Source organism: Ochotona curzoniae, unplaced genomic scaffold (genome assembly GCF_017591425.1).
Source record: "Ochotona curzoniae isolate NIBS_2020 unplaced genomic scaffold, NIBS_Ocur_1.0 scaffold_4701, whole genome shotgun sequence".
In the NCBI taxonomy this organism is placed as follows: domain Eukaryota; kingdom Metazoa; phylum Chordata; class Mammalia; order Lagomorpha; family Ochotonidae; genus Ochotona; species Ochotona curzoniae.
The window spans coordinates 15,311,782-15,324,540 of NW_024467122.1; the positions used below are offsets into that span (position 1 = coordinate 15,311,782).

Here is a 12,759-nt window from a genome sequence, read left to right on the forward strand (position 1 = left end):
TTTTTCTCCCACCAAGCCTGAAGGTTCCCAGCAGAACAGCCCAGCCCCCTCCCGCAAAGCCAGGGGCTTTTGTCCTGACCTAAACAGGCGTTGCTGGAAACTGTACCTGCACCAGGCTGGCTGCAATTTCCAAATTGACAAGAAGAGACTGGAAGATAAAAGAGCGTGTCCTTACAGGTGAAGAGCTATTTTGCAACTTTTCCAGGCGGCACCCAGCAGAAAGCTTGTCCGCTACCAACTGCTGCACATTCTGGACAGAATCCCTCTAGAAGGAAAAAAGGAAAAATCTTCCCCCTGACACCCCCCTGTCTGCATCTCTGTCTCTAGTTCTTTTCCTCCTTTCTGTCTCTCTCTCTCTCTCCCCTCTCTCAGATCCAATCTGTTAAGAGCTCCAGCACACTGCTAAGCTAAAGGGAAATTCTCTTTGATGAAGCGGTGTTTCCAGCTTCTGGGTTTTAAAACCTAAATCTATATTCAAATCTGGCTGAAGGTGTGTTCTGGGATTTATGAAAGCCTCTTAAAGGGGTAAATTTACCAAACCGTGACAAAATCATCACAATCTTACTTTAGACATCTGAAGTGGATGAGAATTTTAAAGAGACCCTTGTTTATTTAACACTGTCCATTTCCAACTCGCGCTTCGCATCCCCGCATTTCCGCCAAGTTCTTACGAGAGAGGGCAAAGGCGAGGCGGGAGCCGTCTGCGGCTGGCTGCTACCGGGGCAAAAGCCGTCCACATATCCCGACTTGCAGAAACCGACCCCCTGCAACAGCACCCAGGCCTGGCCGGGCCCACCAGCCACCCCCGCCCCGAGAGGAACACCTTGCCAGCCTCCGCGCCGCTACCCCCTAAAGCAGACAGACCTCCCGGTGCCGAATTTTTCAGTCTCTGGGAGGAACTCCGGTGTGCGGGTCCGACACTTTCCCCACGCGCCCCACCCTCAATGGACCCTTCCCCTCCAGCTGCCCCCACAGTGTCGCACTTTTTTCTTTTCTCACTTCTTTGATGCTTTTAAAAACTGCACTGTGGTCCAAACTGGGGTAGAGGGGCGGGGGAGATGCTGTACTTTCTCAGGGTGGAGAGGAGACGCTGCTTAAGGGAACTTGGGATGGGTTTGCCCTTGCATCACTCCAAGCGTGGGGGGCGGGGGGGAGGATGCAGAGCCAGCGCACCCGAGCTGTGCCTGGGACTCAGGCACGCCACGAAGGCCCGACCGCCTGGGGTGTTTGTAACTACTTCTCTCCCGCCCCCCATATCACCACCTCCATTCCCTTTTCAAGGCCTCAGGGGTGGTCGCCAGGTGTTACAGTACAGTACGGGTTCCATACTCACCCTCCCCCCAGCCCGGGCCCCCAGCAAGTGTTGACTCCAGGGGACGGACAGGTGCTGCAAGCCGTGGACGCAAGAGCCGCATGAGCCCTGGGCCGCTCGGGGCTCCCAGGAGGCCGTGGGGGTCGCGGAGCCCGAAAGGCTTTGGAGACACACCTGCGAGGGTGGATCGGGCCGCCGAGTGCCCAACTCCAGGCCGAGCCAGAGCCAGAGCCCGGCCAGGCTGCCGAGAGCTCGCTGCCCCGTGCGCACTCCCGTAATTCGTTAATTGCTGTAAATCCCAAGGACGGCCACATTTGATTACACATACAGTATAAGAACCGACAACAAAGCGACGAATTAATTACCAACTTCATTAACATAGGTCCCCAAATTAAAGGCAGAGAGCTGTTTCCTTGGGCCCACTCGCCGGGGCGGTGGTGGCTGGGGGGGAGGGGCTGGGAGCGGATTTGCTTTCCCTTTTTCTGCACTAGGAGTTGGGAGAGAAGGGGTGTCCCCTGCCCCCGCCGCACTCACCCCCACTCCCAGTCAACACTGGCTCCCGGGCTACTCCACCCCGTTGGTGTATGCTTTTCTGGTGGCCTCGGGTAGGCTGGAAGCCATCCGGGCACGACTAAGCGTGGTGGGGCCAGGAAAAGTTGGGCTTCAATCCCCTGGCCCCGAACCCGCTCCAGGCTCCGGACTCTAAGCCTCTGGTCCGGGCGGCGCCCGCTCAGTCCCTTCCAGGCCCTTTGCTTGTAGAGCAGACTCTGCTGGCTTTACCATGCAGGCCTCCGGGAGTTAGCACACTAGAGCTCCCGAGACAGCCTGCGTCTTGAACATGTCCACCTTACTCTACTACCCCTAAGCCGAGGACCTGCGTTTTTGTTTTTTTTTTTTTTTTTTTTTTTTTTTTGCCCTGGGTGGCTGGCTGGTACCTCCCCGTAAGCCCTGGGCGCATGCAGCGTGCCCTGGGCGCATGCAGCGTGCCCTGGGCGCATGCGGGGCGCTGGCGCGGATTGGCGTGGGGGGGTGGTGGGAGGTTTGAAAACGAGTTTGCCCTTGGAGTGGGTGTCCCTGTCCTCCGCGCCTCCTCCAGGCTGTCTTCCTTCCCTGCTTCCTAGCCGTTGATGTGTAGGGACCCGGTGAGGCCGCCCCACCGCTGTCCCCCCCACTCCAGTCAGACCTGTTTGTGCGCAACCCGCGCTAACTAACGCCCTGCTGTCCCCGTCCCGCCCTCCTGCAGACTTCGGAATTTTTATCTTTACATCTTGCGTTGTTGGGTGGGTTTTTTCCTCTCTCCCCTTCCCTAAAACAAGGACAAAAGGGGGGGGGGTACGCGGAAGGAGTGATGGCAAAGGAGAAACGGGAGAGGGAACCTCCATGTCCATCATTTTAATTATACAATTAGTTCACACGCTCTGGCCCATAAAGTGTATTTTAAGCGGAGCCCAGCGTCTGGCAAGAACGTTCTGGTAATGTCGGAGGCCTGGATTTGTTGCCTGCTCGTCCCCCGGTGCAGCAGCGGCCTGTTTTCCTCCCCCTGTTGTGTGTTTTTATTATTTTCCCTCTGGCTTAGATGTGTCAATCATTCTCTCTCTGCCATTGGTTGGAGAGTTTGCGTCAAAAAGTTGCCAGAGAGGCGCTTTCTCAGCAAATCTCCCTGAGAGCGGAACCGACCTCAGCTCCGACTCTGCCTCCACTGTTATTAAAAATAAAAAATCGCTCGCGCGGCCCTCAGTCGCCACATCTGGCTTTGTATGTATCGCAGGGGGCCCACGCGTGTTCCTAATTCGAGCCACATTCCTCCTTTTCTGTTCTTACAAAAATTTTTTTGGTTGTGCTTTTTTTTTTTTAATGGAAGGGGAAGCCTACAAGGTTTCTAACGCGATAATCTTCGTTTCCCTTAGGATAGCTGGCTATTTGGGATTTTGAAGGATAATCTGATTTTTTTTTTTTTTTTTTACTAACCTCCAATGCGACTGTAAGGTAAGTGGCTGTCCCCATATCCGCCCGTCTGTCTGCCATCAGCCGGTAACATCCATCAGACCGATCGGTGTATCTCCTCCAACATGGAACTCTTGGGGAGGCTGATGGAGTTGTGTGTGGTTTTTCTTATCCATTTAGAGGTCTAATTATGATCGTGGCAAAATTTTCGCCATCTGGAGCTGCGGGCGGGAGTGGGAGGGCGGGAGCATGCTCCCGGGGGTCGCCGTTTCTGCGGGGACGTCGTGGTGGGAACCCCGCGAGTGTGGCCTGCGAGCTTTCGGAGGGGCTTTTGTCTGCGGTTCGGTTGTTTTCTTTCAATGTCCGTTCGGTTCGGGGCTCTCTGCGATTGGACGTTTTTTGGGCCCCAGATTTTGGCTGATCCCCAAGGACGTTTGCAAGAGTCCTAGACAAAAAACATGCAGAGGAGGCTTGACGAAGGCAGCAAAGCAGTAATATTTAAAAGGTAGGCGCCTGTTTGAGATGCACGCTAGAGGCTCGCTCGCTCGCTCGGGTCACCGGCCGCTCCGCCAGAACACCGGCCGGGACCCGAGCGGACTACAGGGTAGGCGGCCGGCACGGACGCCCTCTCCAACCCCGGCGCAGGTCGCCCGCTCGGCCCCACTTCCCCAGTCCAGAGCTGCCTGGTTCTCCGCCTCTTCCAAAGGCCTCCGGGTCTTCCCTTTTTTCTTCTTAACCCGCCCCCCCCCAAAAAAAACCTGGGATTGCACCCTCACCAGCAACACACATTCGGGGGTCACCATGGCCAGGCCGAGCGAGCGTGCGAACGTCGGTTTTCAACGTGACTTTGCCGACTCCACGCTGCGCTCAGCGCGCACTTGGGGCGGGCAGGCATGCGGGCAAGTGGCCCCTGCTCCGTCCGAGGCCGTGCCCGGAACCCTCCCACCGAGGTCCGAGGCCCCGAGGCCGAGCGCAGGTGGCGCATTCAACACTCCTTTTCTAGGGCTTGGGGGTCGGGCACCGGCCGGGGCTGCCGGGGTGGGGAGGGAGTGGAGGAGGCGCGTGGGCTTAGGCTCAACGTCGTGTCGCCAACACCTAGGAAATCTTGATGTTGAGAGGTCGTGGGAACCCGTCAATTCGTCTGTCCCCTTTTGGAGGACACGGTGTTTGGGTCCCTTTTTGCCAGAAGAGGCCGGGCTGGTGGGCAATACTGCTGGAGGAGAGGGAACCGGGCAGGTGTTCCCTCCAAACCTAAAGCTTCGGAGTTGGGGAGGCCTGGGTCTGGTGCTCACCTTCGGGACTTTCCTGCAGTCGCCAAAAGTTCTGGGAACGAGAGAACAGTAGGCCTGGAGACCCCCCTCCCTCGGTGGAAGGGGACCACCCTCCCCCTCAACCCCCAGGCCAGGCGACCTCCGCTCGCCCAGCCGCCCCGGGGGCTGCATCCCGACGACCATTCCTAGTCTAGGCTGATCCCCCTTATTTGGCTCCGTTTCTCCGCTTCCCGGGCTGGGACGGATTTGTTCCAGTCCCTGAGGCCACAAACTTTCCCTGGAGTTCGCCGGAGAGAGGAGCCCCGCTCCGGCCGCGGAGCGCACGGCGCCGCCGTCTGCGTCTCCTCCTTCCTCCCTTCCTTCCGCCGCCGCGGCCGCCGCGCGCTCCCCCGGCCGCGGGCCACTGAGGCCCGTCCGCCTGGTGTGGTCGCCCTTACGTCAAGCAGAAAATTAATCAGCCAGGACGAGCCGCCGCGCTGAGTACGGCGGCCTGTAATTAAGGGACGTGTGCCCCTCGGATTATCTCGTTAGTTTATCAAGAAAACATTTATTATAATTAATTCTCGGACGAGGTAATTATTATTGAGCGAGGACACAGCAACTGGTAGATGGGCTTCTTGGAAGAGGGGGAGGAAAAAAAAAAAACCCCAACACGAGGCGGGGATGGGGGGATGGGGAGGAGGGAGACACGAGGGGAAGCGACAGATTGCAGGAACTGACCGTTAGATATAAGGGCTGCGCCGGGCGCCGCGGGCAGTGGAGCGGGACCACAGCGCCGGGGCTGCGGGGCAGGGAGGCGAGACCCAGCCGCTCCCCACCTGGAGCTGTGGGCGCCGCCGGCTTGCAGGACTCGGCTGCGCGCGCCTAGGTAGGAATCCTGCACGGGGCGCCTCGCAAGCAGGCGGAGGGGGCTCCTGTTTTGGAAAAGGTGCCGATTTCGCTCTCCCCCACCTCCACTTCCACTCCCACCCCCGTTTCTGGACAGGGCCGGGAAAGAGGAAGGGGTGGGGAGGAGACGTCCTCGCTTTTTTTGGCTTTCCCGAACCAGCTGCCTGCGAGGGCCCACGGCCCCTTCCACGGGCAGCGCACAGCCAGGCTAGCTGGTGCGGAGGACGGACACTGGGATTTTGTTTTTGCTTTTGGGGAGAAGGGTCGGTTTTGTTCTTTTCTCCTCATCAAGGTGGGTTCATGCGTAAAAGGCAACGTAGCTTTTTGACTGAAGGTTTGAGCCTTTTTGCGAGGGTAGCTGCGAAAGAACCCCAAGCAGCCTCTTCTCGGTCCTGTTGTTGATGCCTGTTGTAGCTCTTTTCTTGAATGTGCTGCTTAATGGTAAACGGGGTCAGACATTCCTAATTGGGTGAGAGCTCCAAGTGTCAGAATGCTTCCCACCTGGTCCATTTCTTAGACCTCTGACGCGATTTCGCGAACTTTCCCAGGTAGCAGGACTGTCAACAAAAAAGACCTTAAAGGCTCTTTAAACAAATGACTACGATTTGAAGCTATGTATTTTTTTCTTAATTGTATCTTGAAAAAGAAAACAAGATATATAAATTGTTGTAGCAGTAGCTAGTTTTATTTTTTTTTATCAATCAAGACATACACACTCAGCCAGGAGAATGACACAGATACAGTTACATTAATTAGGTCTAAGGGTGGGGAAACATGACTTTTGCGCTCTCATTTAAATCAGGAAGAAGTTCCGGTGACTGAGTTGCATTTGTAGAACGTTGGGCCTTGAAATCCTCAGCCATGTAATGAGGGAAGCCTAGAGTCCTTAAAACTCAGCGAGACCTTTTAAAAGTAAGAGAGACGCCCCCCCCCATCTTGCATCCGCCATTTTGAAGCCAGGTCTCCCTCGGTGTCAGAGTTCCAAAGTTAAGAGAGCTTTGCTGGGGGAGTGCCACGTTTTCGGAAAATAAAAGGCAGGTTAGCAGCAACCGCAAACCTCGATTTTAGAGCTCGTTGCTCGAGGGGAGAGCGGAAGGACGCGGCAAAAGAAAGTCACTTTCTTTTTCTTCCTTTGTTTCCCCAGGAGCACTTTTTCTTCTACAGTTGTGGAAAACTTGCAGGGGAGGGAGAAATCTTATCAGTTTCACAACTTTACAGTGTTGGCGTGCAGGTACTTTCTTCCAAATGAAAATGTGCTAAAGGCAGTTAGCAGGCAATTTTGGTGGCAGAGGAGGACCCAAATGCGGAAAAATTGCTTCCTGCAGCCCCCACCCCAGCCCAGCAGACCCAGGCCATAGCGGCTTGTTCTCGAGGTGTAAGCCCTTGCTTCTTGCAAAATGTGGGGTGTTGTCATTATCTCGTGGATGGGATTCTAACTTGAGAATTTCTGGCAAGTCCTGTGTCAATCTGGAGACTTTTTTTTTTTTTTGCGGTAGGTTTAAATATTTGATGGGTGTCGATTGAAAGGCAAATACTTGTTTGTTTAGCTCTAGTTCTTTAGACACATATAATCAAGGTTCTCCAAAACCCTAATAAATGTGTTACATACCTCGAAATCTAATTACCCACACTACTAATTAGGTGAAAATGGTTACTGGAAATGACTTCCAATGTAGAATAATAGTGGCTGAGCAGTCTTCTCAAGTTTGTCGTTTAGCAAGTTGGCATTTTATATGTTAAATGGCCTGCCATTTTTAGGTTCCCAGCAGTGGAAAGTGGTAAAAAGCTAAGATAATTAAAATCTTTGCCGCGGAAAGGCAACAGTCTGGGGAGAGGTGGGTTTCTTGAATTGTTTCTTTGTTTCTCACCAATGGGCTTTGTTATCAGCATTATTTATTTAGCCAAAGAGTTCTTTGTCTCTGCAAATGGCCCCAATCAAGTTTTGTTTGAGACAATTAGCTAGTGCCAGCCAACGATGCAACGTGCGCGTTTGAAGGCCTGGGTTTTGTTCCTGAAGAAGGCAGATTGTAAATTGCTTTCTTGGAGCACTTGTTTTTTTTTTTTTTTTTTAAGTTTAGCATGGGGGTGGGGAAGACAGGTTTATCTGGTCCTCCCTCTTGCCCCTCCAGACCCGGAGCAGCTGGAGAGGGGAAGGGGGGAGCTGTCTGCTGGCCTTTAAGAAGGCTCGCTGTGCCTGGCCGCGGGTTCTTTTCCAAGTTAGTGATGGTGAACGTGGGAGAGCTGCCGCGGCCCCCGATGGAGTAAACCAGCATCTCTGTTTGTTTTGACCTTAGTTCTGTCACTGCAAACCCACCCACCAAGGACCCTGAACCTGTCCTCCCCCGGCGAGCCAAGACCTTCCGGCTGGGTGCCCCCGGTTTGGGCTGACTTTGCGCCGCCAAACAACCTTAGCATGATGTCTTATCTCAAGCAACCGCCTTACGCAGTCAATGGACTGAGTCTGACCACTTCGGGGATGGACCTGCTGCACCCGTCGGTGGGTTACCCGGGTAAGTGCGTTATCCCACCCGCGGGGTGCGACATCCTGCTCACTTCTCTCCCTCCCCCTCCTCAGCGTTCCCAGCCGAGCTCCAGGTGAGGTCCCTTCTGGAATTTTCTTCCAAAGAAGCAGTTTAGAGCCACCGGCTATTTTGCTGACCTAGGAGAGGAGATAACGAGGCTGGGAAAGAAACTAATAGGTGTGTGCCCCGCGCAACAGTTGCAGAAAAAAAACAAAACAACAAAAACCCCCACTCGGTTTCCCCTGGTTTCCCCTCTTACTTCGACTGAATGGGGAACACGCCCGGAGGTGGGGTGAACAAGGATTCTTAACAGCAAGACCCGCCTTGGGAGTGGCGGGGTTTTCTCGCCACCAGACCCTGGCGGGTCTCCGCACCGCACCGCGCCCGGGGGGCTTCCCCTCTGACCTGGCCCCCAGCCTTTAATCCCCGGAGGTGCGACTTTGCGGGGTTGCGGTGCTTTCCTTTCCGCCCACATCTGTTTCCTTAAAAAAAAAAAAAAAAAAAAAACCTGTGTACGTACGAACTCTAATCCCCATTTTGGAGATGGATGGAAGGTGCCTGGGAATGTTAAACGAACAACAAAAATCGGGGGAGTGATGCCATCCTAGCTGCCTGATCTCCAGGACTCTCCCGAATATTTCTGTTTGCGACGTGGTTTGGAGGGCTGATTTTAGAAAGCTTGAGTTGGTCTCTGCCCCCTTTGATTTCGCTGGTTTTGTTGGCTTCCCAAGTGAGATTTGTTCGGGGCGATTTTTAAAGTCGGGCAGATAGGTGCTGTTCTGGAACGGCGTGGTTCAAGGGCGTGGGGGAGACAGGGGCGCTGGCTGGGCCCGGGCTAGACAGGCTGGAGGAGAGGGTGGTGAAGGGTAGTGAGTGTGGGGGAGGGGGGGACTTGGCGCCTCAGTGACTGAGAAACTGCTCCCCCACCCTAAAGGACCCTGGGCTTCTTGTCCCGCAGCAACCCCCCGGAAGCAGCGGCGGGAGCGGACCACGTTCACCCGGGCGCAGTTGGACGTGCTGGAAGCGCTGTTTGCCAAGACGCGGTACCCAGACATCTTCATGCGCGAGGAGGTGGCGCTGAAAATCAACCTGCCGGAGTCCAGGGTCCAGGTAGGAGAGATGCCCCTGGCTGGATCTGCGTCCCCATTGCCCCCCAGCCTGGTGTGGGAGTGGAGGACCCAAGAGAGCCGAGGTCTGGGCCAGGACAAAGGAGAGCTGAAAGGGCTAAATAGCCCCAGGGAGCAGTGGAGGCTTTTTTTTTCCTTGCCTCCCCCATCCCCCGCCTAATCCCATAGGCAGGGGTCCTCTGGCCCAGGTGACCAGGCAAGTAATAGGGATAAAGCAAAATCTTAGGCCCTCTGGGTTCCCAAGGCCAGACCCCTCAATCCTGGGCAGATTTCAGGGGTCCTCTGGTGGTGTTTAACCCTTGGCTTCTGCTATGTGGAAATCTCCCTTCGCTCTTAATAAGGGCTTTTAAGGGTTACAGAAATTTATCCCTAACTGTTTCCACAGGTGAAAGTAGAGTGAATGACTGTTCAAGGTGAAATTTGAACTTGTTGGCAGAAGCAGACTGAAGCAGGAGCTGATGCCTTCCCAAACACACACCCTCCCAGTGTGTTTTCTCTGACTCCTTTTGGGATTGAGTAGAATTTGCCAGCTCTAAGTTATGTAACAGATAAAATATCCACATAATATCCTCAGTGACATTCCATTGCTCTTGTCCCCCTAAACTTGTAGAGAGGGAAAGTCAATTCCCACGTGCCCAGGGAAGAAGTCTCCCATGGAATTGTTTTGGAAGAGCATTTAGCACCTAAACCACATACACACCTGGGAGAGCTTCAGCAGGGATGTGCTGTTGGAAGTGTCAGAACATCGGTGTGGACTGTGTCAAAGTGGGTTGGGAGAAGCCGTAGCACCTATGAGGCTTAAGGCAAAGTCCTGGCTGGAAAAGAAACACTTGGCTCTGAGGGTGATGGTGTTGAGCTTGGCCACGCTGGTATAGCTTTTCCCACGCTGGGGGCATCCATATTGAGAGCTCATTCAAGAGGACCCAGGGCTCAGGAAGAATGCTGGACATGTCTCTCCTCCACCTCCTGGCCACAGAGCATGAAAATGGCTGGTCAAGAGTTTTGGAAGTTGTAGGCAGAACATTGAGTTGATGAGCTGGTGAACAGGAATCAGGAGACTGAGTGTATGCTGTGGCTCTAGGTTGAAGGTGCAGACTGGTGGCTGGGAGAGCAGTAAGGGGTCCGCATCTAGCTCAAGGCATGGAACACTCACATGTCATCCAGAAACCTTTAGCAAATGGTAGCTTTCAGACCCGTGTCCCCAGTGGAAGCATAGCTACCCCTTGATTGTGCTGTGTGAATCTTTCTAGGAGAGACCAGCCGTAGAGTTGCAGAATCAGCCTTGCCTTTGGCACTTGCTCCCTGGAAGGTGGACTTAGTTTAGGTTGCTTTTGCTCTCTTGTTGGCATGCAATGACAGAATTGTTTGTCTTTGGTTTCTGTCCCAAAGCCAGAGATCCGTCCCATTTCCTTGTGAGAATATTCTATAATAGAGTTGGATCACTGTGTTTATATATGCATTGGAGTTGAAAAAAGGATAAGAAAGGGAAGTAGACACATTTTGAGCCATCTGATTTTGGGGGTTGTCTTGCCTTTTTTCCTGTTCTCAGCTAGGAACTAGGCAGGTTTGGGTGCTTTTAGATAATTTCCTGGTAATTCCGGGGGAATAGACAGAAACGCCAGTTGGTGTCAGAGGCAGGGGCGAGTGTATGCCAAGCTCATCTGTGCATGAAGGACAAGTTTATAATCTAGGAGCCACCTCTCCTTTCAGAATGCTCACAACCACATTCACAGAGGTTTCTCTCCCTTTCAAGGTGTGGTTTAAGAACCGAAGGGCGAAGTGTCGCCAGCAACAGCAACAGCAACAGAACGGCGGGCAGAACAAAGTGAGACCTGCCAAGAAGAAGACTTCTCCAGCTCGGGAAGTGAGTTCAGAGAGTGGAACAAGTGGCCAGTTCACTCCCCCCTCTAGCTCCTCAGTCCCGACCATTGCCAGCAGCAGCGCCCCCGTGTCTATCTGGAGCCCCGCTTCCATCTCCCCACTATCAGACCCTTTGTCCACTTCCTCTTCCTGCATGCAGAGGTCCTACCCCATGACGTATACTCAGGCGTCAGGCTATAGTCAAGGCTATGCTGGCTCAAGTTCCTACTTTGGGGGCATGGACTGTGCCTCTTACCTGACCCCTATGCATCACCAGCTTCCGGGACCAGGGGCCGCACTCAGTCCCATGGGTACCAATGCAGTCACCAGCCATCTCAATCAGTCCCCAGCTTCTCTTTCCACCCAGGGATATGGAGCTTCAAGCTTGGGTTTTAACTCTACCACTGATTGCCTGGATTATAAGGACCAAACTGCTTCCTGGAAGCTTAACTTCAATGCTGACTGCTTGGATTATAAAGATCAGACATCCTCGTGGAAATTCCAGGTTTTGTGAAGACCCATATAGAACCTCTTTTTGTGGGTGATTTTTCAAATACACTGGGCTGGACATTCCGGTTTTAGCCAGGCATTGGTTAAAAAGAATTAGGTGGGATGAAGCTCAGACAACTCTGATGAAAGTTCCACGAGGCATAGAGAGAAAAGTGGGGGCCCTAAAGGGGCCTGCCCACCGGCAAGCCGAAATGGACAAACCAATCTACTTAAGATCCCGTCCTAGTTTTAGATTATTGGTTTTCCTGATTTGCAAAGTGATCAAAAGCTTTCTAGCCATGTGCGACCAAACACCACCAAAAATAAATCAAAACAGAATCAGACGTGACTTCAGCGGGGACAGAAGGGAGGGAGGGCGCCAGCCTTCCCGAGCGGAGGTATTGCAGTGTTTTTTAGCCAATCCTTGGTTGACTCTTAGAAATGAACAGTGTCTCAATCGCGTTTCATGACCAACTGGGAGTTGGCGCTGAAAACCTTTTCAGGGCTGTGTGAATTGTGCGGCTGATTGTCCTAGATGCACTACTTTATTTAAAAAAAAAATAATGTTCATAAGGAGTCAATATGTAGTTTTAAGAGACAATCAGTGTGTGTCTTATATAAATGGTACATCTGTGGTTTTTAATCCGTGCTAGACTTCAAAACTGATCTGTTCTTGTATGCAACCATGAACTCCACTCGGCAGGAGTTCTTCTGTGGTTAAATAGGTAATAATTATAATCAAAATTCAGAGCAACTGAGTGCTACCTTTTAAAAAAAAAATTACCTTTGGCTGGAGGCAAGCTGCCCTGAAACTTGCCGGCATCGTGTCTGTGGACGAGAGGACACTAACTCCTCCACGCTTGCTGTTGGTAAGCCTGGCAGGGAGACATCCGGGCAGTGCTCAGCCTGATGCATCTTTGAGCCGAGATCATTGTCGTTTATGCTTGCAGATGTAAACTGGAAACGGACTTTATGCATCAACCTTTCCTTCCTGGATTTGGCAGATCTGTATAATTATATTAAAATGGTTCTAGCACAATGTTGGGTTCCGTTTAATTTGCATCAGTACTCTGCAATGACAAGCCTACGTTCAGCCAGCCTCTTTCCTAAAACGTTTGTGTTAGGGCAGACGGGAGAGGAGCGGACTTTATCTGGACCTTTTGAATGCTTTGGCTCATCCCTGGATGAAGCAGCTACCAGTGACTGCGGGGTACACTGTATGTGACTCATCAGGATGGCTCGGCCTTCCCTGTCACCCGTCTGCACATTTCTTAGACACTTGTCTCTGGGAAAGTGAGAATGCCAGGAATTTCTTGTTTCCATTCTCTTATTTGGTTAAGGAGATT

At 53.0% G+C, this 12,759-nt stretch overlaps 1 protein-coding gene across 3 annotated transcripts; it reads left to right on the top strand.

Moving 5' to 3' along the window:
• Nucleotides 1-2,988: 2,988 nt before the first annotated feature.
• Nucleotides 2,989-12,450, top strand: OTX2 (orthodenticle homeobox 2). Of its 3 annotated transcripts, XM_040969097.1 has the most exons (5): nucleotides 2,989-3,067; nucleotides 3,220-3,298; nucleotides 7,710-7,925; nucleotides 8,872-9,047; nucleotides 10,818-11,974. In XM_040969097.1, exons 3-5 carry the CDS (start codon nucleotides 7,829-7,831, stop codon nucleotides 11,436-11,438), a joined length of 894 nt encoding a protein of 297 aa, XP_040825031.1. In that variant the 5' UTR covers nucleotides 2,989-3,067; nucleotides 3,220-3,298; nucleotides 7,710-7,828; the 3' UTR covers nucleotides 11,439-11,974. The 3 variants fall into 3 exon arrangements, with proteins under 3 accessions (XP_040825031.1, XP_040825032.1, XP_040825034.1); XM_040969098.1 differs by having other exon boundaries at nucleotides 3,064-3,298; nucleotides 8,896-9,047; nucleotides 10,818-12,450; XM_040969100.1 differs by lacking the exons at nucleotides 2,989-3,067; nucleotides 3,220-3,298 and having other exon boundaries at nucleotides 7,693-7,925; nucleotides 8,896-9,047; nucleotides 10,818-12,450.
• The last annotated feature ends 309 nt before the right edge of the window (nucleotides 12,451-12,759 follow it).

Excerpts from the sequence above, each read along its gene's own strand:
- OTX2 (XM_040969097.1), top strand. The coding sequence starts at position 7,829 with ATGATGTCTTATCTCAAGCAACCGCCTTACGCAGTCAATGGACTGAGT. Across the intron at positions 7,926-8,871 it reads CCCGTCGGTGGGTTACCCGG|GACCCTGGGCTTCTTGTCCC; the intron begins GTAAGTGCGTTA and ends CCCACCCTAAAG. Across the intron at positions 9,048-10,817 it reads TGCCGGAGTCCAGGGTCCAG|GTGTGGTTTAAGAACCGAAG; the intron begins GTAGGAGAGATG and ends CTCCCTTTCAAG.